General features: G+C 41.5%; 1 protein-coding gene across 2 annotated transcripts; it reads left to right on the top strand.

The window, feature by feature from the left end:
- Nucleotides 1-4: 4 nt before the first annotated feature.
- On the top strand, nucleotides 5-22,049 carry si:dkey-12j5.1 (probable assembly chaperone of rpl4). 2 transcript variants are annotated; one of them, XM_034612340.1, is made up of 11 exons: nucleotides 5-290; nucleotides 430-539; nucleotides 637-783; nucleotides 913-1,065; nucleotides 2,004-2,116; nucleotides 2,209-2,332; nucleotides 3,566-3,658; nucleotides 4,471-4,539; nucleotides 9,830-9,883; nucleotides 14,618-14,770; nucleotides 21,681-22,049. In XM_034612340.1, exons 1-11 carry the CDS (start codon nucleotides 224-226, stop codon nucleotides 21,852-21,854), a joined length of 1,257 nt encoding a protein of 418 aa, XP_034468231.1. In that variant the 5' UTR covers nucleotides 5-223; the 3' UTR covers nucleotides 21,855-22,049. The 2 variants fall into 2 exon arrangements, with proteins under 2 accessions (XP_034468231.1, XP_034468230.1); XM_034612339.1 differs by having other exon boundaries at nucleotides 56-290; nucleotides 2,001-2,116.
- Nucleotides 22,050-23,259: the final 1,210 nt, after the last annotated feature.

The following is a 23,259-nucleotide window of genomic DNA, read 5'->3' as shown; positions in this document are numbered from 1 at the left end:
TCAAATTAAAAATCACACTTGTTTCAGTGTGACTTTTTCGACCCGCAGTAATTATGTCCGCTTTCGGCTTCCGGAGCATCCACGCAGTGACCGCTCTGCGCATGCGCTCTGTCTGCCTCCATACCATCAGCTGCTGCTCTCCACGCGTGTCTCAAATTTACACTGTTGTTAAGTCTGTTTTCAGGCAGAAGTTGTAGGAATATAAGACGCGTTGTCGACCAACATGGGAGGACAGGCTAAAGGGAAGAAGAAAAACAAACCGAAGAGGAACGAGAACCGTCCCAACAGGGGTGAGTGGCTCTGGTATTTACAGTATACGTTACGTCAATCTCAGAAACCACAGGTTGTCCATATTAGCTTGTTTTGCTGTGATTGGCCTCGGGAAAACAAAAACATAACATCACCCTCTCACTTCTCTCATCACAACAGATGCAGGAATTGTGGGATTGACGCCTCAGGAGCGGATGAAAGTAAGAATGCACGAAAAAGCCAAAAAGAAGACAGCTGAGAAGTACCCTGTGCAGCAGCTACTGGAGAAGGTAACAGCATCACCTGAAACAGACACGACTCAGATCTGCCAATGTCTTTAACATGCTTTCATGTTCCTTATATCTCATGTGATGATGTGCTTCACAGACAGAGGAATGCATGGACAGCTTGGACTTCGAGATGGCTGGTCTCTTCTGTCAACGAGCCCTGGATGTGGAGGCCACCAACCTGCAAGCTCTAGATATGCTGGGACACATCTGCTCCGAACTAGGAGACACACTTAAAGCTAAGGGAATATCCTTGAAATCGTATTTCCTGTCTTGTTTTGTGCATGTCCCTGATTCAGTCAGTTCACCGCTGGGATGTATCTTTACTGCTTTAATGCGGCGATGGTTGTTGTCACTTCCTTGACTGAGGCTTTAAGCTTTCCTGCGTGCAGTGGAGCTGAGCCCCGATGAAGGCCACAGTAAGTACATGTACCTGGGACAGATCCACACAGGTCAGGAGGCTGTGGACTTCTACACCAAAGGAATACAGGTCCTACTGTCTGCATTGGACAAACAAGCAGAGACAACAGTGAGTACACACACACACACACACACACACACACACACACACACACACACACACACACACACACACACAGCCTTTATGGTTTACATAAAGTTTACAGATGGAAAGGAAATGCTATTGTATTATTATCTACCTTCACAAGAGGGTGCTGTTGGACAATTAATGAATATGTATCCATCTGTCTTGAATCATGTATCCATAAACTTCCTCTGGGCCTTATTAGGACTATGAGTTATTAAAAACACATCTTGGTAGTTTGAAGTCAACCCAAAAATTATGAACAGTAAAATATGTAACAAAAGCTGTAATAACAAGCTTTTCTAGATAATTTAAAGCACTGGACTGGATCATTTTGGCTACTTCAAGGTTTTTCTTGTCCAATAGCACAACCTTTTTCTCAATTATGATTCAAGTAAGTATCCACAACATTGTAGCATACAGTGGATATAATAATGTGCCATGTTATAATACTCAAAAAAGAGAAAAAGCATATTGCAGGAATAATGTAAATTGTAAGGTAAAGGAGAAAATATTATGATATGTTGGGATAGTGGCACAATATAGGGGTGTTCTTATAAAATGTTCTCTTAATCATTACATACAATATGCTTTCATTCCTTCACTACATTCCATTGTTTAACTTACATAATAATATGAATTTCACTGGTATCCATATTAACTGTCATCACAGTATTGATGAGAAATGGAATGCGAATCGTTGACATGGTAGCCTCTTCATAAATTTCGCAAAAATGTTTAGAAGAAAGACAATTTTTAGCTTTTATAATTATTTACAGTCTTTTTCTTAAGTCAGCGTACACCCTAACCCTAACCCTTTATTTGGGATAAAATAATCGGAATGTTCAATATCTTTCCATTGATCAGGCTTGAAGGAACGTTTTGAACACTTTCAAACCATATTCCCTCTGCTCTTTCAGCAGGCTCAGGCCGGAGCTACTTCTCGGGAAGCAGACGAGGACTCCGAGCTCCCAACAGCGAAAGATGTTAGCGCAGCCTACTGCTCCATCGCTGAGATTTACCTCACAGACCTCTGGTACGGCTGCAAACAGAGTTACCCTCTTGACACAATTAACCCCTTTCATTGTTGCTGCTTTGTAATATGCGTGCGTGTGTGTGTGCATGTAGCATGGAAGAGGGAGCTGCAGACAAGTGCAGAGAGTTTGTCGAGAAAGCATTACAGTATCACCAAGACAACCCTGAGGCTCTACAGCTCATGGCCAGTTACCTGTTCAGTACAGAGAAAAACCAGGTCAGTACACACACACACACACACACACACACACACACACACACACACACACACACACACACACACACACACACACACACACACACTAATGCTCAGAATGAGTTATCACCATATTAAAGCAGGAATCTGCTGAGTTAATTATTCTGAGCAAATTGAATTGTATGCCATTAATCAGCAGATGGACACTTGCATTAACATGCACGTACACAGACAGGTCACGCCAATAGAAATGTTAATTACTGGGCAGATCACTGAGGTCATATAGTCATCTGATGAATAAAAAGAGATGAGGAAGCAGCATCCTCAACTAAATATAGAAAATTGCACAGTATGCAGCATCTGACATTGAAGTTAGCAGAATCTCTTTTGTAATATTTTCTCGTTAAAAAATAAAAATCTGATTGTACTCATTTGTTGTACTTTTCCAACTGTTATTAATACAGATTCATTCAAGGCAGAACATCTCTGAGAGAAACCTTTCTGCTGAAAAATATGTACCATTTTCTCTCAGAAAGAACTTGCTCTGTGTTTACTCTTGAACCTTTCAGGTCCCCAATGTGTCTTTGAGATGTGTAAAACAGACAATTTCCTTCTGTCTCACAGTTCTCGTATTCTGTAGAAAACGTATGCAATAGCTGCAGGGTAGACATCACTATTTAAATACACAATAACCTTTTCCTGAGCTTTCTTGGAACAGTTCCATACAGGGGGTCAAAATATAGTGAAAACGGTTATCTCTGCATATTATCCAGAGTAACCAGTGCATTGTTTGTGGGAAACGCAAATCGTCTCAGGGCAATTGTAAAATAGACAGTCTTTGTGTCGGCATTGTGTCAGCAGTGGATATCTCAAAACTTGGACATTGGCCTGAAAATTGCCCGTGATGCTCTTACACTAACAAAACCTTTCAGATACTGTAGAACTGAAGTGTATTGGGAATACTAGCTGTAATACTCGCTGGAAACTGCAGGGGTCAGGCTGACTCCAAATTCACAAATCCCAGCATCCCACATCCAACAGCCAGAGTCCCTCTAGAAATAGTGAGGGAAATAATTAAGAATAAAAAGAACTAAATTTATATTAAATTAATCCCGAGGTCATTGACATATATAGAGCATTTAAGAGTCAGTCTGTAGCGGTGAAAGTCCGAATTGTGTTTGCCTGTTTGTTTTGTGTATTTGTGACAGTAGTTTGAACATGTTGACATACATGCCTGTAAATTGAATTCCGCAGGAAGGCAGAGAATACCTGTTGAAGAGCGTCGGATTGTGGCTTCCTGCCCAGAAACAGAGTGCAGCTTCCTCCAGCACAGACGAGCGCATGCAGGTGAGTTGGCGCTGTGCTTAGTATTTTTTTTTGTTTCTGACAGCAACCAGGCCTCATAAGATCCCAGGTTTATTTATAAAGCACTTTCAACTAACAGGATTGTCACACTGTGCTTTCCACTGAGCACAAATATAAGGACACCAGTAGAGATGAGAAGTGAGAGATAATAGAATGAGGGATAATAACAAAATAAAAGACGGAACAAACGCTTCATAAATCTGTGTGGCTTTGTGTGTGTGCGCGTGTGCCTGTTTTGTGAAGGTGTGTGAAGAGAAAGCCGATATGAAAGCACAAAGCAACACAAGAGAAAAGGTCTCAAGGATAAAGTAAGCAAACGACTAAAGGGAATTCAACAAAGAGAGAGAAATGGCTGTAATGTCAAAGTTGTGATGGGAAGTGAACTACTCCAAATAAATGTTAGCAGAGTTTACAATCGAGGCCTCTGCAAAATTTATGAGAGTGGTGCAAGATGATAAGATAAAAATCGCGGTTAGGCTGTTTATTTATTAGAGCAGGTTGACTCCTTCTCTGTGATTATCAGCTACATTTTATACAGCAAAATCAGGTCTTAATGAACAGACAAAAAATCTGTGCAATATGATGACGTGCATTGTTACTATGAGGAACTGAATACATATAATAATCACTTTTAATACCTTATTTTTTATTCTATTTATTGCTTGTGTATTTTTATATTTGTGTTTTTATATTAGACTGTGATGTGTCTACTTGTCTGTATATTACTTTCTGTACCACTGGGACACTTCATTTTATTTAACTGTACACTGTTCAAATTTTTTTTATTATCCCAGAGTGAAATCCCTCCGTACGAGTCTCGCATCACCACGGCCAAACTGCTCATCGAGTCTGAGGAATACGAGGTAAAAAATGTTCTCCAAAAGCGCTCTCGCTCATTTCTGCCGTTGTCGGTCTGTGTATGTATAACAGCAGGAACACAGCTTGGCGTGTGTGCATGTGTGTGCGTTTGCCTGTGTTTGTGCACTTTCCTTTTCTAGTGAATAGCACCGAAGGTGGGAAGGCCTTGTCTGGTGTTTATCCCCTCCAGAGTCCAGTGTCAATAATTGAAGAGTGGTATTTACTGGGAGGGGCAGGGGTGAGGGGGCAAGCGGGGGAGGAGAGATGGGGAGAATAAATAGGGGGAAAAAATAGGAATCTTTATTATTCTGATGAATTGCTGCCATGTCTGTCAGTGCCCTTGTCTAGTAAATCACTCATCAGTTCCAGTATTAATGAATTTGGTTTAAGTGGCTCAGTAGCTTCAGTTCAGTGCTTAAAATAAACTCTAATAGTCATTAACGTTAACACTTTAAGCCATTTTCTGTGCTTGCTCACACACACGCACGCACGCACGCACGCACGCACGCACGCACGCACGCACACACACACACACACGCACACACGCACGCACGCCTGCCAGAGTTGCAGTTATATGTTTGTGTGTGTATGGGAGAGATGGGCTGTCAGGTGTATCAGTAAAATGACAACGTTTCGGTCCACGGTTTCTGACATGTCGTTTGTCTTCATCATCCCGTCGGTGTCATCAAGCCCGAAACACAAACCGCATCCGTTTTCCGAGCACTTCAGAACATGAATATTTTGCTGTGCACACACACCTGCGTGTAAACATCATGGCACAATTTTGGTCATATTTGCTCTCAGCCATCAGCTATTCGAAAGTTTGTGACGGAAATCGAGTTAAAGGGGGGGAAGCAGAGTAGAAGCGAGATATTTTCAAATCCGCCTCCTTCTCCCAAACTGGGACTTTGCAGAATTTGATAGGAACATCCTCTCTTCTCATTTCCTTCCCTGTGCTCCTTTGTCGCACATACACACACTCACTTTTGTGCTCACTATCTTTCCCTGTGGACTATAAATCTATTCACAACCCCGTGTAAAGTTGTGTACTTCCAGTCTGTTGAGTTATTGGTTTGATGGCTACCCTCATAGCTGTGTGTCAGAATACGAAAACTTGTCTGTATATTTTCCCCCTGTTGAAGCTTGTCTTTGGTCTTTCAAACTTAGCCATGGCTTTGCAAGGAGTTTGATTAAATATATTTAAACGCATATTTCTAGTTAGTTCACTTTAGAATCGTAGGAATAGCAGCACATCAATGACGTTCTTTGCCAAAAGCTCTTCACGTCTCTCTCGGTTGTAGATTAAATTATTTGTCGGATGAATGCAGTTCGGCTCTTTACAGTCATCCATTATGTGGGTTGAGTTTGAATAGAAGTAAATCAGGAAATTCAAAAATAAATTGTTGAACCACGATTGCCATGGCAACAGAATCAGGATGTATCATATTATCTTGATAGTTATGGGAAAAACCGAAAAACCTATGTTTGGACAGCAATTTTCCTATATTAACCTGATTTGGGAAAATAATCTGAACAAGGCACTGCCATGTAAACAGCAATTTTCTAATCGCCATAACCCAAATAATGTCATACTAGGAATAAGCAATAATCAAATTTAGGAATGAGGAGTATTCTGGCCTCAGTTGCATTAAGTAGACATGTATACATCTTAATAGAATTATATTTTTCTGATACCTGACATTCTATTAGTTGGGGATTTTTGACAGGCAGACAAAAAATCGAAGAGCAGAAAAATAATCCAAGAACAGACGTTTTACACATGCACTGAAACAACGTGAGGAGAAGAGCTGAAGCTGGAGTGCAGGAAATCTATCTAAGCTCCAAAATAAGTGCAAGGAGAAAAGCTTTTTAAAAGAGAGATTTCTGGTTCATTTTACAGCGGAGAGCACAAGAAAAGCTTAACGAGGAAATAATATTTCCTGATGAAGTGGGAATCATTTGGTACTTGAGTTACTTACAGCAGAAGGTCAAGCTCATTGAAACCATCACATCAACTGATGGTAAGAGTTACATGATGCAATTGTCCCATGGTCTTTGTAAGTAGACCGTGGGTTAATGAATTCATGAAAACATCAGTTACGCGGCTGCTGCTCGTTTCTCCAGTCGTCTCTTTCATTAAGATGTGGATCTGTGCCACTTGATTTAGAAGAAGAGGAAATTGCTTATTTTCCCCCTCTTGTGTATTTTTTTTTTTTTTTGGTGGAAAAACACTTGAACATGTGCCAAATCTGTCCATGATTTCTGTAAATTGAGTCGGAGCACATGAGAGGTTGAAATCAGCCGTGGAACACCTGTGTATGTGTCAGTTTTGAAAGTGTTTCTGAGGCCACTTCTGTAGATTTAAAGCGGCTATTATTATTGACTGGGTAATGGTTGACCACGGATTGACTGCAGTTTAAATCAGAGAACGACTGTTATGGATTTTTGACGGTCGATGCAGATACCTATAGGAGGCAAAAATCTTTGACGGCAGTATATCCACCGATGTTAATTGAAAATTTAGGCTCCAGCTTAAATTTCAGATATTTTTTCTTTTTTTTTAGTTTGTTTGCAAATCAAAATGCTGAATATCCACTGGTTCTATCTCTAAATATGAGAGAGTCTGTTGCTTTTATGTTTTATACCAATTTAAAATGAATATGTTTGGGTTGGTCTTTTAAAAGAAGCAGTTTGAAGTTATGACTGTAGTGAATCTGACTTCATGCTGTGTTGCTTTACTTGTTAATTTATGGTCTCTGCTTTATAGTAACAACTCAGCCGGCAGAGATCAGTCCTCTTACTGTTGGAGACACACACACACACACGCACACTTATATATTACCATCATCATCACTGCCACTAATTGACTTGCCATTCAGCAGACAGACCAACACACAGACTCCCCTGACAACCATTAAGGTGTCTGTTTGTTGTACTTATCACAGTGACTGATGGGGAGTTTCTTTCTGTACCGTTGTCACTCGTTTTCTTTCATGCTTTACCATTTTAAATTACAGTTGTTTAAAATTAGCTCACAATGGAACACAGCTTGTACTTTCTAATTCTGCTTGGACATACAGTTACCACTGACATCCCTAGGATTTATTTACGTGTGTGTGTGTGTGTGTGTGTGTGTGTGTGTGTGTGTGTGTGTGTGTGTGTGTGTGTGTGTGTGTGTGTGTGTGTGTGTGTGTGTGTGTGTGTGTGTGTGTGTGTGTGTGTGTGTGTGTGTGTGTGTGTGTGTGTGTGTGTGTGTGTGTGAGAGATACGGCTTGCCCTCACTTGTAAAGTGATTTGTCTTTCTCCTGTCTCTGCTGTGTGCTCCGGTAAAATGATTCTGTTAAACAAAATTGCCTGAAGATTACACACAAACACACACACAAACTGCACACACACACATACACAGTGGCCATTATAAATGACTTTCTCCCCAGAGTCCTGCTTTTTTTTTATTTAACAGGTCTGAAATAAAGAGGACAACATGTACGTGGAGTCTTTGGCGTGTGTGTGTGTCCTTGCAGTGCATTATTGCTGTTCATGGACCAGTTTTGCATTGTTTATTAAGATGCTTTTTTGAACCCGTCCAATTTTTTCTTCGTAGTTACCCCCTCTCTTCCCCTTATCTTCACAAGAATATTAATCTTGTTGTTGTTTAGAGCGTGAAGCGGCTTAAGAATCTCTGAATCTTTAATCACCCGCCCCTGGGTTGACCAGTGTGCTGTAAGGAGTGCAGTTGGAGAAGATATAATGGTTATCATCGCTCACTTATCCTGTCTCCCAGATATCTCTCGTTGCACTTTTGTTGCTCCAAAACCGCCGTCTCTCTATCAGTTGTTTAACACCCAGACAGATCTTTACTCATATCTATTAAATCTAGAGTTTGTGTGTGTGTGTGTGTGTGTGTGTGTGTGTGTGTGTGTGTGTGTGTGTGTGTGTGTGTGTGTGTGTGTGTGTGTGTGTGTGTGTGTGTGTGTGTGTGTGTGTGTGTGTGTGTGTGTGTGTGTGTGTGTCACGTTGGTGTGATGCACTGAAAGTGAAGCAGATAATTCAAACGCTGGGCATGAATCCATTCATCATCAGCTGGGATTAGGTGTTTTTGTTTGTGTATTTTTTAATCAGTCATTAATTAATGAAGGACAATGGGTTTTTCAGCTTATAATTGGTCTAGCAATCAATCACCCGACTTCCTGACACTCACATTTGCACACCCTTAGCGGCATCCTCTCAATTAACCTGGCTCTCCCTCAGTCTTCCCAGACAACACCTCTTTATCGCCACCGGAACCACACAGGCTTAATGAAAGGAGAACTCCAAAGAGCGGGAGGGGAAAAACTCGGAAGCTCTCCAGCTAATAAGACCGCCTTAACAAGAAACAAGTACTGCTTGTTGTGCTCACTGTTGTGTGTAGCTTTGTTACAGTGTGAAACTGTGTGGTAGTGAGTGAGTGAGTGCGTGCGTGCATGCGCAGGCGTGTGCATGTCTTTTATTCTTGCCCTTCACCACGGGTGATTGGCTAACAGTCGCCTCCTACCTGAAGTTGACAAAAATCAATATATCATCACCTGGGGCCTCATATACACACATACACACACACACACACACGGCACAACCACAGAATCCGCAAGGGGGGGAGGCAGAGCAAAACAAACACACAGCCTACTTTAATCAGGGTCTGTTTTCTGTAATAGAAACTTCCCACAGAAACTGACCCAGACTGTGACGCACTATAGCAAAGGTCACCGAACATTAAACTCCTTTGAGACCGCCAACTCTCTCTCCAGGACACTATGGAGAGGAAATCTGAGGAAAACGTTTGAGGCGGGGGAATAGAAATGGTGGCTCAAAGCTGATCTTTAGATTTATCATGCACCTTTTGGCGCGTTGTGGGTACTAAGAGTATATTGATATATTAATGTCGGTAAATGGATTAAAAGGGCCATTGAACCTAGCAGCCAAAGTGACTATTGACTGTGCGATAAGCACTGGTGAGTGTGTCTATCGGTGGCCATGTCTGTTGTCTTGTTGATATCGACAATGTTGTGTCCACGGCACTCGCCTCATGGACACTTGATACACTGTGATTGATCGAGATGCCTGGGAGATGCACAACACCCACGTGTTTGTCCTGTTGTGTTTGTCTCTTCTCTGCCACAGCCCACAGACAGACAGGGCACTATATGTCTGCACTGATGAATGTTATAAACTAAACGATAATAATAACTTTTTCCCCTATTTTTTTCCCCTTTTTCTCTTTATTTCTAAAATCCATCCCACTCCCCTCTTTCTCTGCATTAGATGGCCGTAGACGTGTTGGAGGGTCTTCTGGAGGAGGACGATGAGGTCGTCCAGGTAAGCAATGAAATGGTGTCCCTGCTGTTTTTGTCCAGTTAAAAATGATGGTCAACTTGGTTTTCACTCATGTTTATTTTTTATTTCCTATTTTTCTGTGCAAAATGCAGGAAAGTTTATTCGGTGCAAAATGAAAATATGGCAGAGATGCAAGATTTTTAGTATTTTATAATGGGGTTTTGTATTTCCAGCAGCCCGTCTCTAGCCTGGTTCCAGACCTCTGAATTCCCCACATCTTCAATTTGTTCAGCAATTCCAATTTGTCTGTTGTCCTACTCATTGACAGCTGGTTACAGAAACAAACGACCAGCCGCAACCTTGTAGGCGGGATTAAGAGTCGGAACTTCTCACATGTGTGGCGGCTTCTATAGCAACAGCTAAATCCTGTGTGGATAAATGAACAACACAACATATCATTTTACAGAATTATTTAATCTGCATATTTCTTCAATCATCTTTTTAAAAAACAGCTCCTGTGAAGTGAAGTGAAGTGCAACTGCATCTTTATCAGTTCCTTAACTGTATGGTGAAGGCAAGAGAAAACAAAATACCTTTTTCTTTCGAGAAGAAATCGATAAACATGAAACAATTTCAGTCGTTAATGAATGAAAAACAACTGAAAAAAGGCAATATAGTCTTACCAGTGCATTGCCTGTTTAAAATGTGTCTGATGGTTCAGGCTAATTGTTTAACCTGCACTAATCCAGCTCGCAGCTTTCTTGAGGGCATCATCCAAACAAACATAAATTATCCATTACAGAAACATCCCACATTTACGGACGTATGGACCCCCCCCCCCCCCGGAGGCGTGTAGAAGAAAACCTCCATGTATAAACGCATAGGCTTTTAAACTGCAGCCTCAGATCCAAGCTCTCAAATCACTTGGTCTGTAAAGTAAAGATACAGTAAATACAATGTAACACAATGAAATCAATTAAATGTCCAATGCGCAACACAGTATAGCATAAATTCAAATTATCATAAAGTCAAGACTTGATTTGTGAGTACAAAGCTTAATAAATGCATATATTTGTATATATACAACATGCTTTTTCTGGGGTATCTCTGTATCATAGGACAATAGACACAACCTAAAGCTTATGTAGATTGAAAAATATTTTATAATAATAATAGAATAATAATCATGGTAGGATGGAAGGTGGATGAAAGTATTAAGGAATACTAAGACCTAAGTATGTAGGTAAGTATATGGCAGGATAATGAATTTATCATGATGTCATCAAGAATGAAATTACATCATATTGTGTAGTAATATATTAATTAATATTCTTAATAACCAATAAGATTAGAGACACAGCTTTAGACAAGTGCTCATCCAAAAAACTTCGCAGTTGACACTGCTATTCTACGGAATAGCAGTGATACGCTCTTCCTCACCAATACGCTCGGCGAGTTTGAGGTCGATCGGATTAGCAGATGTCGAAAAAATCGAACTAAAGGCAGATTCCTTCCTTCAATTGCATTTGATTTTCAGACTGGTCCGTCCGGTTTCATTAACCCCTCCGGGGATGTGTGATAGTCGTCATTGCACAAGATTACGTTATCTCTTTTTATGTGTCTCTTTGCAGCCAGTCTTATTCTTATTATTCTTATTCTTATTATTGTTATTATTATGATGATGCAGGAGCCTCTGCTGGATCCGAAAAGGACATCATCCCAATGGGAAAGAGACAGTTTCAGCTTGTGCACATAGTTGCTTCTGCTGAGCCAGTGATCGTGTGTGTGTGTGTGTGTAAAAAGAAGTATCTACACACTCACACTTTTGCAGTGCTTGTGTGCTCACACACAGAGTACGACTGAGAACTTAAATGCTTATTAGACAGTGGCGTAAATGGCAGTATTTTCTGTGCTTTAGTCTGAGCTATGTGCTGTCAGTGTGCCTCCAAATCCTCCCCGTCAGTAACAGAAGAAGTGAAGGTGTGCCACTGAGTGTCAGATAAAAGAAAACGGTGGTGTCTCTCTCCCTCACTCCCCCTTGGCTCCGACACACACACACACACACACACACACACACACACACACACACACACACACACACACACACACACACACACACACACACACACACATACACACCACCCCCCCCAGCTGACAGATTGAGAGCAGTCATCGGGGGGCTGAACTTTTAAACTCGCTCCAGAGACGCACAGCTGTGACACTCGATTTGAGCGGGCCCAGAGCCAATCACATGTGCATACACTCACCGCTTCTAATGGTCAGAAAGTGATTTGTCAGATCCCATCACAGTTTTGGAGGTAGAGTCACATTTGTGATGTCAGACACGTATGACAGACACATTCAACTAGTCTCTCTTCATCTCTCCTCCCCTCTTCCTCTCTCTCTCTCTCTCTCTCTCTTTCATTTTCTCTCCTAAATGCAGAAGATAAGTTGTTAGCTCTCGCCTCCGTCTTCTTACTCTTGCATATCACAAAATTGGAGCCTTGCTTGTGTAAGTCTGCACTAACAACATAGCAGGTTCCTTGCAAATCTTGTTTCAAAGTTATTCCATTGCTTCATGATGCTTTTGTTCTTCCTTCAGCGGCACCATATGGGAACTAAGATGTGCCTCCGCTTTGAAATGACTACAGTTGTAGCGTTTTGATTGACAGACGCAGCATTCATTTTATTATGTGTTCGCCTGTCTGGGGTTGTGGTCGGGTAGAGTGGATCCTCTGAAGTTCTTAATTAGCAAACTTTCTCATGTTTTAATTTTCAGTGCAGATACATAAACCATCTTTACCACATACACAAATATTCCACAGTGGACCATCTGTAAAGAATTTTTCCAGCCCTGTTCTCGCTGTTTTGGAAGACACACAGCCGCTCTCCCTTGTGAGGAAGTTCAAATTTGGAATTTAATCGACCTAAATTCGATTCTTTCTCTTTGGAATACACACATGAATAGTCCCGTCCCCCGTCCCCCCCCCCGAAGGTCCTGCATTCACAGAAAATATTTTGGTGATAAAAAAATGTCATATGGGGGTTGTGAAACATTTCTACATTCCTCCAGTGCTGGCTCTGATAAGTGTGGCTGCAGGGGGTAGCCTCCCACTCAGCATGCGGAGCAGCAAATCTGAATTCAGCGGGGCATGCCTTGATGTGTTTGTTAGCTAAATGGTTGATTTGGCAAAGGTGCGGGTCCCTTCTGCCTCTGCCCTCAATGAATAATGAATAAAGCAAATATTTGTATCTGGGTGCTTGAAGAACAGTGGGAGGCTGAACTCTGGCCTCAGATGAGAGGCACGCACACACCTCCAAGTTCATTGGGAGTTGACTATGATTGTGTAAAGAGGTGGAAAAGCATGCATTGCACAGTGGATGTGATTATGTTGAAGGGAAATTATGTGATAATGGAAAAGAAAGAGGAAAAAGTTGATTGTGTTTTAACATCCAGTTAAAAAGATTATGCCTCCCCCGCAGTTTGAACTCTGTGGAGCAACAGGATTACTTCAAAATTGTGTTTTCATGTTTTCGAGCATAGATGTCAAGTGAACAGGCCCTTAACACCTTACTCTTTATGGTGCTCTCATGAATTAAGTGACGCTCACATATCTGTGGTTGTTTGTTTGCAACAGAAGGACCTAAATCATTACCAAATATATGCCAACACATTGCGCTAAGCTCTGTGACACATTTTTTTAACCCACGTCATGCCCGAAGAAAATCCTTCATCAGAAGCTTGACTCAGTAAATGAATATTGCACAGGTCTGAGTGTGCAGATGTTTTTCCTCATTAAAGGGAAACTGTAGCTGAAAAAAGGTGATATTCATTAAAAAGGAAACCTGAGTAAACCACATAACTACAATGTAAAGTTAAGCCACAACAAGTGTTTTCTATTTATTTTGTCCAGTGTTCTTTGATTTTGTCAAAGTGTGATGGACATGTCAAATGTCATTAAACATTAGTCGCTTTGACTACCTGTTAATACACTTTTAACCAACAATAAGTTTTAAATTACGGTTTGTAATTAAAAATTTTGTTTTGCAAGATATGGCACTAGGAAATAAAATGCAGTTTTTCGAGAGAACTGGTTCCGAGTCGGTGGGCGTTTAAGATTAATTTGTTCAAAGTCACGTGTAGAAAATAGGAATTAACAGTAAGATGAAGAAACTCTAAAAACTTTACTCCTGTAATTTAATAGCAAGCCAATATCCACAACACAGCTTTTCAGTCTGAAATATGATTTGGAGGATATTTGCCTGAGGAAATTTATTTTTCATTTTCTTATATTATGTTTTTGTTTATATTTCAGTAGAGTAATGTTAATGTTATCTTTTTTGCCACAGAGAGATAAAAACAATATTGTAGTTACAGATGTTGTGATAGTCAAGTCACAGATTTGAATTCACTGTGAAGCTGCAGTAAGGGCACATTGTGTTTTTATTATCATGCAGCGTGTGTGTGTGTGTGTGTGTGTGTGTGTGTGTGTGTGTGTGTGTGTGTGTGTGTGTGTGTGTGTGTGTGTGTGTGTGTGTGTGTGTGTGTGTGTGTGTGTGTGTGTGTGTGTGTGTGTGTGTGTGTGTGAGATTCCATGTCCTATGTGTGAAACCTGTTTGTCAGAGGAGGAAGTGGGATTTCATGCAGACATGCTCTGTGCGGATTACAGATCTATTCTCTTGTCAGTGTTCACTTACTGCAACAAAGAACACTTTCTCTGTCTCATCACGCCTCCTGCCCCCACCCACCCATCTCTCTTTCTCTGGTCCTCCCAGGTGTGGTATCTCTCCGGCTGGGTGTGTTACCTCCAGCTGGAAAAATCAAAGGAGCAGCAAGAAAGAGAGGGAAGGGAAGTGACGGAGGAGGAGACGGAGGAGCGGACGGCGCTGAAGGAGGCTGCCAGATCGTACCTGACCAACGCAAAGAAGGTAAAAACTCAAACAAAGTTCAAAAATATATATATATAAACCTGCGTCTGCCCCAAAAATTTTTCTAAATCCGTTTAGTACTTTTTTGTGTAATCCTACCTAAATACAAAGAAACCAACCAATCAAAACAAAAACATAACCTCCTTGGTGATAATAGTCATTAGTTATAAGATACTCCAAAACTAGCTCCACCTCAACATAAGGATGCTGCTTAAATATGAACGCACAGGTAATTATCTAATGTTACAAAATGTCAACACTCATCTCTCAGCATCAAATACTTCAATTTTTGTTACATAGCTACATTTTCCCAATAATATGTTAATATGTAATAGTAAAAGTTATAATGCAGAACTTTTACTTTCAAAAGAGTACTTTTAAAGCTGTGCACTGTGCATGGCTACTGGGTACATTTTATTACATCCAGTCATGTAGATAAGACCAGAGAAGGAGTTTAAGTAGTACTGTGTACATGAGAGGATCCTTACTAAGCTTTATTGATGCTACAGAAATCTCTTTTTGTGTGGTCTCAAAGAGGTTTAAATATTCCCTTCTGTCTCTCACACACACACACACACACACACACACACACACACACACACACACACACACACACACACACACACACAGAGGGGCTGATGTGTCTCATTCATTCTGTCATGCTGTCAGGGAGTAATGCTTCTATGGAGCAGTGATTCATGTTAGTCTAAAATCCAATAGGCTTGTAAATCAGACAGCACAGACTGAAGGATGGCAGGCCCCACCCTCTCCTCCCCCCACCCCTCCTCACCCGACTCCCAACCCTGCCTCCGCCTCCCCCCTGCCACGTCGTGTTCCTCCACAGATGAGTAGGGGCAGCAGAGTGGCAATATATTGATGTCTGTCTCTGCCCAGCAGCGTAGTGACAGGCATGTCTAACCAGCATCCACTGAGGATGTCCGCAGCAGAGACAACAGCGAGGTGGGCTTTGAGCTGCAGAAAGGGAGAATGGAAACCCTGGGGATGGAAATAAGAGCACAGTGTATGCATATATTTGAGCTGCCAGCTCTGTGGTGAGAGTTAATACAGAAAGGGTGAGAAATGGAATTGAGAAATGGTGAAAATTAAGTACTTAGCCACTTTTGCATTGCGAGGGACTGGTAAGAGAATTGGGTGAGTTGTCAGAGCGTGAAAAGTAAACAGAGTAAGCAGAGTTTCTTTGTATGGTGAGTGAAGCAAAGAATAATGTGAAAGGTAAATGCACAGAGTCCTTGAAAAGGTGAGGGGGAGTGGAAGGAAAAAAAGAACCCCTCTTGAGGTGCACTTATTTTTTCTGGCTCTTTTTGCTCATATGTCTGTGCATCTGTGCACTTTTTAGAAGACATTCTCCCATGTTTATATCAGAGCTTTGTTTCTGAGCGTCACTATGACTGTTAATTATTAATGACGAGTCAGTCTGCTAGTTAAAATGGGCTCCAACATGGAAATGAGGCCTCAAAGCCCAACGGCTTGTTTTGGCACTAGTCCACTTCTCTGCATACTTTATGACTTTGCTAAGTTTATGCGTGTGTGTGGATGCACATATTTAATATTGGTTGTGTGCCAACTTGCATATCTAATTATTAATATTAAGAAATGTCCCAATTATTCAGCACTTCTCTGATCAGTACATGTGCAGGCATACATACACACACACACACAAGATGTATCCAGCTGAGATGCACTGAAAAGAATGATGGCAAGAATGGATGAGTCGAGAGGACAAGAAAGAAGTGTAGGAGAGGCGGGTGAGCAGGAGTGGGGAGAAAAGAGAGGAGGCACAGAAGGGAACAGATTTGATGTGTGTGGTGTGTGTGTGATGTGGTGTGGTGGGGTGCAGGGGTGTAGCTGGTGAATAGCAGCAAGGGTAAAATCAATAGTAAACCGGACGTGAAATGGAATTTGAGACTCTGCCAGATAGGGTGCGATTGAGGAAGGATCTGCAGTGTATGCACAGAGGACAATGGTATATACGTGCATGAGCCTGCAAGTGTGAGTGTGCACAGAGGGAGCCAGGACAAATGGAGGTCAAAAGCTTTACTATTTGATGTGGCTGAAGGTATCTCATGAGCACAGATTGTGGGTTGGGCCGGTCTGAGGTGTGCTCGTCATGTAATTTTAATGCCGTCCCCTTCCCGAGGATGTGCCTGGAGGACTGAGGTGGTAAGTTATGTGCATGTATGTGAGCCTTTGACTTCGAGCGACATGCAGTGTTCACCCTCAAGAAGGTCTTAAGTCAGCCAATATCACACGTTACCAGTGAAGAAGTGTGTTTGTATGACACACATGAAATAAGTCATATAATCATTGTTCTCACTGATAGGGCTGTAGTCACCCAAAGTAAAATCCTTGTTGAAATTGTAACCAATCGTTTGATCGCAGGGAGGAATAATGGCCGCAGTTGCATAGTGTCCTCTACCTGTTCGCTTTATTATTATTATTATAAATGAACTTAAAAAGCTTTTTTTTTTTTTTCAGCATATTAAACCATTTTAACTTAATTAGTTGAGGAAAAATGTAAGTACTCCAGTTGTGATATTTTCACACTTGAAGCCTCAAGCGTTAAACACAAAGTTGACGGATAATTGTCACACTGACTAGTCACTTTATCGTCTTTAGATGATTTGTCTTGTTGGTTGTTGAGCTGTGAACCTACATTAGTTTTCACAGGATGTATCTCCCTCCTGCAGCCAAAAACAATGGATCAAACCTCCAAGGAGTTTCTCCTTGTGAAATGAACACTGTGATTGTCCGACCTATGACAGATAACAGCATATCGACCAACCTTGAGCTTGAATTAATTGTAATGGATTTAAAAAGCTAGTATTTGCAGCACATTAAACAGGTTCAATTCAAGAAAAGATATTTGCCAGCTCTGATATTTTCACACTCTAAGCCTTAAGCAATAAACACAGTGAGTCATAACACTGTTGGTTGTTGATCTGTGAACCTCCATTAGTTTTCACAGGATGTCTCTCCCTCCTGTTGCCGAAAACAATAGATTAATCCACTTTTGATTAAAGCGCCATTGTCCTTATTAAAACAACAGCGGCGATTGTCCGACCAATGACAATTAGGTCGGATAAGAGAATATCAAACTGATTGGCCAGTCGAACAGGTTCAGTCCTACTTACTAATCAAAACTATGTAATTCTGTTTGGTCCCAAAAAAGGGGTGGAAAGAGCAGGTTTCAGAAAACAAGAGAGAAGTTGAGAGATGAGAAGAAGGGAAGATTTATTCTGCCATAATAGATGGGTGTGAGAGTGCGAGTATAACTTGTGAAAGTATGAGGAAGTGTCCATCTCCTTGACAGGCAGGTCATTTGGGGAGAGTGTGCGAGCGAGAGAGTGCATGAGGGGAGAACGGTCAGGAGACAAGCAGGGGGAATGAAAGCATCAGGACATGAAATGAAAGAAGAGGTAAAAAGAAATGGGAAGTTGAGCGTAGATGTCGAACAGAAGGTGAACAATGATGGAATGATTAGTCTCTCACCACATAATCAGCCTCTTTTTCTTCTGCTATGTGAATTATATATAAAGGTTTCTAACAAGAGAGAGAAAAAATTTCTCGATGAAGTGTACATGAGTGCTTATTATTACACCTTTGCCCATTCCATACTGGAAAGAAGACACAGATGATCTATACTGAGCTAAGTCATAAATGCATCCAGAGAATTAAAGTACATATGTGAGGAAAAAAAACACCTTTCAAAGGTCAGCACTTATTTTTGGTATTGTAGTAAATGTATACTTTTCTTGCTGTCATTTCTCCTTTAAACCAAACTAGAAGCCCATGGCAGGCTGCAGCACGTCAGTTAGACCTCATTCAGAGCCAGACGCTCTTTCTCTACTCTGCATTGTCCACGTGAAGGGAACATAATTCTCTTATGTATTAAATTACATTGACCTGTTCAATACGTTTACCTCGAATTGGAGACATTTGTGTTGTAATATTAAAGTCAAACCTGCCAACTCTTTTCTGCACACATTTCCTCACTGCGAAATCTGCCATGTTAATACACGCCACATCATGGCATTTGAGCCGCTCTCAGACATCCACTGAACTCCGCTCACTTGTTGGTGTTGATGACATTTCGAACACGCCACAGACACACAACCTGAATTATACAAATATACCAGGATGAGCTGTAAACACTGTGGTTTCCGCAGAAGTATTTGTACTTCATGTCCTGCCTCCTGCTCTACCCAGCTGTCACTCCTCGCCTGAATGTCCTGGAAATGTTGCTGTGATGTGTATAAACCAGACAATCTAATGCTGAGGTCTTCATAAATGAAAGGATGCATGTTTTTCGGACATTTTCCGCAGTACGAAAACAGCTTACAGGTCTGGAAACCTGGACTTCTCACAAGAACTGCAAGATGTTTCCTTTTTTAGGAATTAGTTCAGCAAAGACATTGAATTCAATGATATGCTGAGCAAACAGAGGGATACATCCATTAGACCAACTGTGGCTCACTTGCAGTGACAGCTTGTCCACCATGAGAAATGGTATAAATTTAAGATGAGAAAGTTTATAAAGTTTACCATGTGGGCCATTTTGGTTTGTTCTGTGAGCATCCTAAAAGTTTCTGATTAATATAAAGCTCATCTGAGGCCATTAGGAATGCCATTAGTTTGCAGGTTTTATTTAAATTATTGGACAACGTTACATTTTGATGTTGTGATTCTGTGAGAGGAAACTTCACCAGAAAACTGTACTGCCTGTACAACCTGTAGACATTGAGATATATCACTGAATAAGTGAAAAGTTTGACCTGATGGTGGCATTAGAGAGTCACCCAAATCAATGGAATGTATCCTCTGGGGACTTTAAATGTTTGCACCCAATTTCATGCCAAATCATCCAAGATTTGTCAAGATGTCAAACCCTCCCGACTTTTACTCTTCCACCAAAATGAGTTTGACTTTTGTGCAATCAAAGTCAGTAGTATTTCACCTCAGGGGAATATGAATGTCTGCACCATATTCCATGTCAGTCCTGTCAATAAATGTTAAGGCTGGAATAAATTGCTGAAAATAAATAGTGAGTGGACAATGAGAACAGACGTGTCCATGCACCCCTGTGTGTGTGTGTGTGTGTGTTTGTGTGTGAGTGTGAGTGAGTTCTTATGGCGATGGTCAAGTGTGCTTTGGGCCGTGACTCAGGCCTTGAAAGTAGAGCAAAGTGGACCATGAAAAAGTTATACGATTACACACTCGCACACTCTCACAGCACGCGCTCTCCCTCCCTGTCTCGGCAGCTCTCTGGGCCGTGAAAGTGAGAAGAGAAAACATTGGCTGTTGTAAATGAGAAATGCTTGTGTCTTATGCGACGGCGGTGCTGATGTCAGCAGCGCTCGACACGGAATGTGTAAAGAATAGCTCCTGTTTGTTTAGTTAGCTAAAAGCATAGCCGTGAATAATCACGTCCTATCGAGCGGAAACGCTATAGTATTGATTTGTAGTAAATATCACCACCTACTGTATTCACACAGTTTCCAATTAGCGTTCTGTATAGTAGACGTTCAGTGTTTTCACACGTTCACCTACATCATTTCTATTTATAAAAAGACACCTCGTACCCAACGCTTTAATGCGCAATTATTCTGGGTATTGAGTCGGGCATATTGTTATTGCAGCTTGTATTCTGAGTGTTTGTCCTGGATAAACATCTCCAGGCATTTCAGAGTGACACTGGCAGAATTAATAATCTGCGTGTGTATTTTCTGTGTGTGTGTGTGGTGCTCTGAGGAGGCTGAGAGGGTCAGCTCTCTCCAGTATCAGGCCCTGTCCCTGGACATGGGTCGCGCTCCAGCTCCCTAGAGCTCCAACCTGCCGAGACTGCAACCACTTAAAACATATACACACACGTACACACACACACACACACACTCTTACACTCCAAATGAGTTCCCATGGGACTACGTGTCTCCTGTCAGGACCTGCTGTTGCTTAGAGACTGGTCCCAGGGCAAAGCAGTCACACACACTCTTCCTCACTCTCCTGGCCTCGTTACACTTTTAGTAAGAATGATGATGGCACTCTGCTTCTTATTGTCCCTAAGCTCAAGTAAACGTGTGTTTGTGTGAGTGCGTGTGTGTTTTTAACCACATTTTGGTCGACTAAACAGAATATTTTTCCTAGATCATATAAACCATTCCCCACTTGCCCTCTTTTTTCTGTCTAGTTTGGCTTCTAGAAATAAAAGCAAAAAATCTAAATCGCCATATCAGTTCCACTCAGTATATGCACACACAGAACACGTTGTGCTCGCTGTCCTTAATGCTAGCACCAGTAGTTTTATCACCAGCTCCACTTTGAGTTCAGTAATTATACACAAGCGGAGTATTTTACTGAGATAAGTCTGCTGGCTTCTTTGAGGACGGGATGTTTTTATCTCGCATTTTCACGCCTTTTTCACTGAGATAACAAACATGTGCACATATCCATATGTGCTCCAAGATACACTCAGCGTGTGTCCGCATTGCATGTTGCAACAGCACGAGGACGACAAATGGCCTTTTCTTTTGTCTCCTATGCACATGAATGGTGTTTCAAATGTGCTGATTTGCCAAATGAAAGACAAAAACTGTTTACCAGCGTTTTGCACGCCATGAGTGCCTCGCTGACAGAAAGCAGCTGCTGTTGGATATTTCAGGCGGCCTAACCAGCACTGAGAGACTTAAAACCTCTGGGCTGCTCACTTCCCTCAACTCCATCCTCCCGCTTATTGATGCTGTAGTGATGCAACAGAAGAGCTTCTCTTAAGAGTCTTTCCCTCACGTTATCTAATTTCTTGTATTTATCCACTTTACTCTCAACATTTCTGCTGCTGAGCCCACTTTCTACCGGTTGCTCACTAGAATACTTTTTTTATTTCCCTCTCTCGCAGCTGTACAGTAAGCTGCGATGTGATGACCAGCCGATTTTGGAGCATGTGGAGAAGCTGCTCGGCGAGCTGGGAGGAGAGATTGAGGGAGAGGAGGAAGACCCAGCGCTTGATGAAGACTATGAACCCTGTAGTGATGAAGAGGGGGACAACGCAGATGCAGCAATGGAACACTGACCACACCCCTGTTGTTTGTACCCTTTGATTTCACTTCTCACCAACATCCTTCTAGTTTCAGTGTTACCCTGTGTTCTCTAAAGTGCCTTTTTACCGGTTATCCTTTGTCACCCATTTATCAGTGATGAAATCTGATGATGAAATGAGATGCACAAAAAAAACCGAGTGATATTAAAAGCTTCAGTGTACTCAATCTCTTTGAGGTCAGTTGTTTTAATGTTTTTGGTGAAATAAGTGCCCGCCTGAGTAATGCTTCCCTTAATCACGTTGACAGAATCATGTTGATAAAAGAAATTAGTTTTTGAGCTTTACGTCTCACCAGCGGCAAGAGCAAAACAATTTTAAACGCTTTTACTTTCATACACACCCACGCATGGTTTCTATAAGCAAAGGTACAAAACACACATATACGGACAAAAAAAAGCACAAGGCAGCACATTAATTACTCGAGCTCTTCCTCCTTTCAGCAGCAGTGTTTCCCTCTCAGGCTGCAGCAAAGTGAGATTTCTCATTGGGTTGTAAGCACTGTTGTCTACCAACAAACAGTTAATGCTTTATGTGTAAAAGCCTTTCTACTTCAACTTTATGTGGAGTGCTTGAAATTTGATGCCTTTCAGTTTATTCTCCTGCTTTGGATTTTTGTTTTTTTCTCTCCCCTTTTGTGAACTCATTGGATTCAGCAAGACCCGACACAATAGAGAGAATTTGACATCAACTTATGCAGCAGAGGTTTTTTCTCTCCGCTGTTCAAAGTGTTTGAAAAAGGAGAAACATTTGGCAACTGAGCTTTTTTTTCTTTTTTTAAATTTAGTTTTCACATCGCAGCTTTTTAAAATTCTCCGACAGGGTTATGTGGTTTAATGCATTGGCGGAATAATGGGCCGATGCTTTTCCCTTCCTTTCATATTTGTTACACTTTAGTGAAGAGGCAGAGTTCGTACATCTGAGTGGAAGACAGATACACAAACCGCTGCACACAGAGGACAAAGATAATAACATTTCTACATATTTTTGTAATCAGGAAAATAAATCTACATATAAGACCGCACAAAAATATACAGTTTCAGCCCAGAGATGTCCGACTGAAAACTTTTGCGAGTATTGGATACTTCTTTCCACATTACAGCCCCTTTTATCCCCAAATCTCACACATACAGGCCATTGCAAAAACTGGGACTAACGCAACACACCACGGACATCCAGTGTCGTGCAGCCTCTCTGTGGAATCTCATCAAAGTTAAACAGGAACGTTATCTGAGATCCTGCCCCTGATAGTGACCCAGCTGCGAGTTGTGAGGCATTTTCTCCCCAGATGCCTTCAGCTGTAACACACATCCGCTGCAGACGCAGCACAAACGCAGTACACCACAGACATTCACGGTGGTGCAGCCTCTCTGGAGAATTT

The sequence above is a fragment of the Hippoglossus hippoglossus genome, chromosome 16, assembly GCF_009819705.1.
Source record: "Hippoglossus hippoglossus isolate fHipHip1 chromosome 16, fHipHip1.pri, whole genome shotgun sequence".
Taxonomy (NCBI): domain Eukaryota; kingdom Metazoa; phylum Chordata; class Actinopteri; order Pleuronectiformes; family Pleuronectidae; genus Hippoglossus; species Hippoglossus hippoglossus.
Note: the sequence above shows the minus strand (reverse complement) of the source record. Positions and strands in the feature narration are given on the sequence as shown.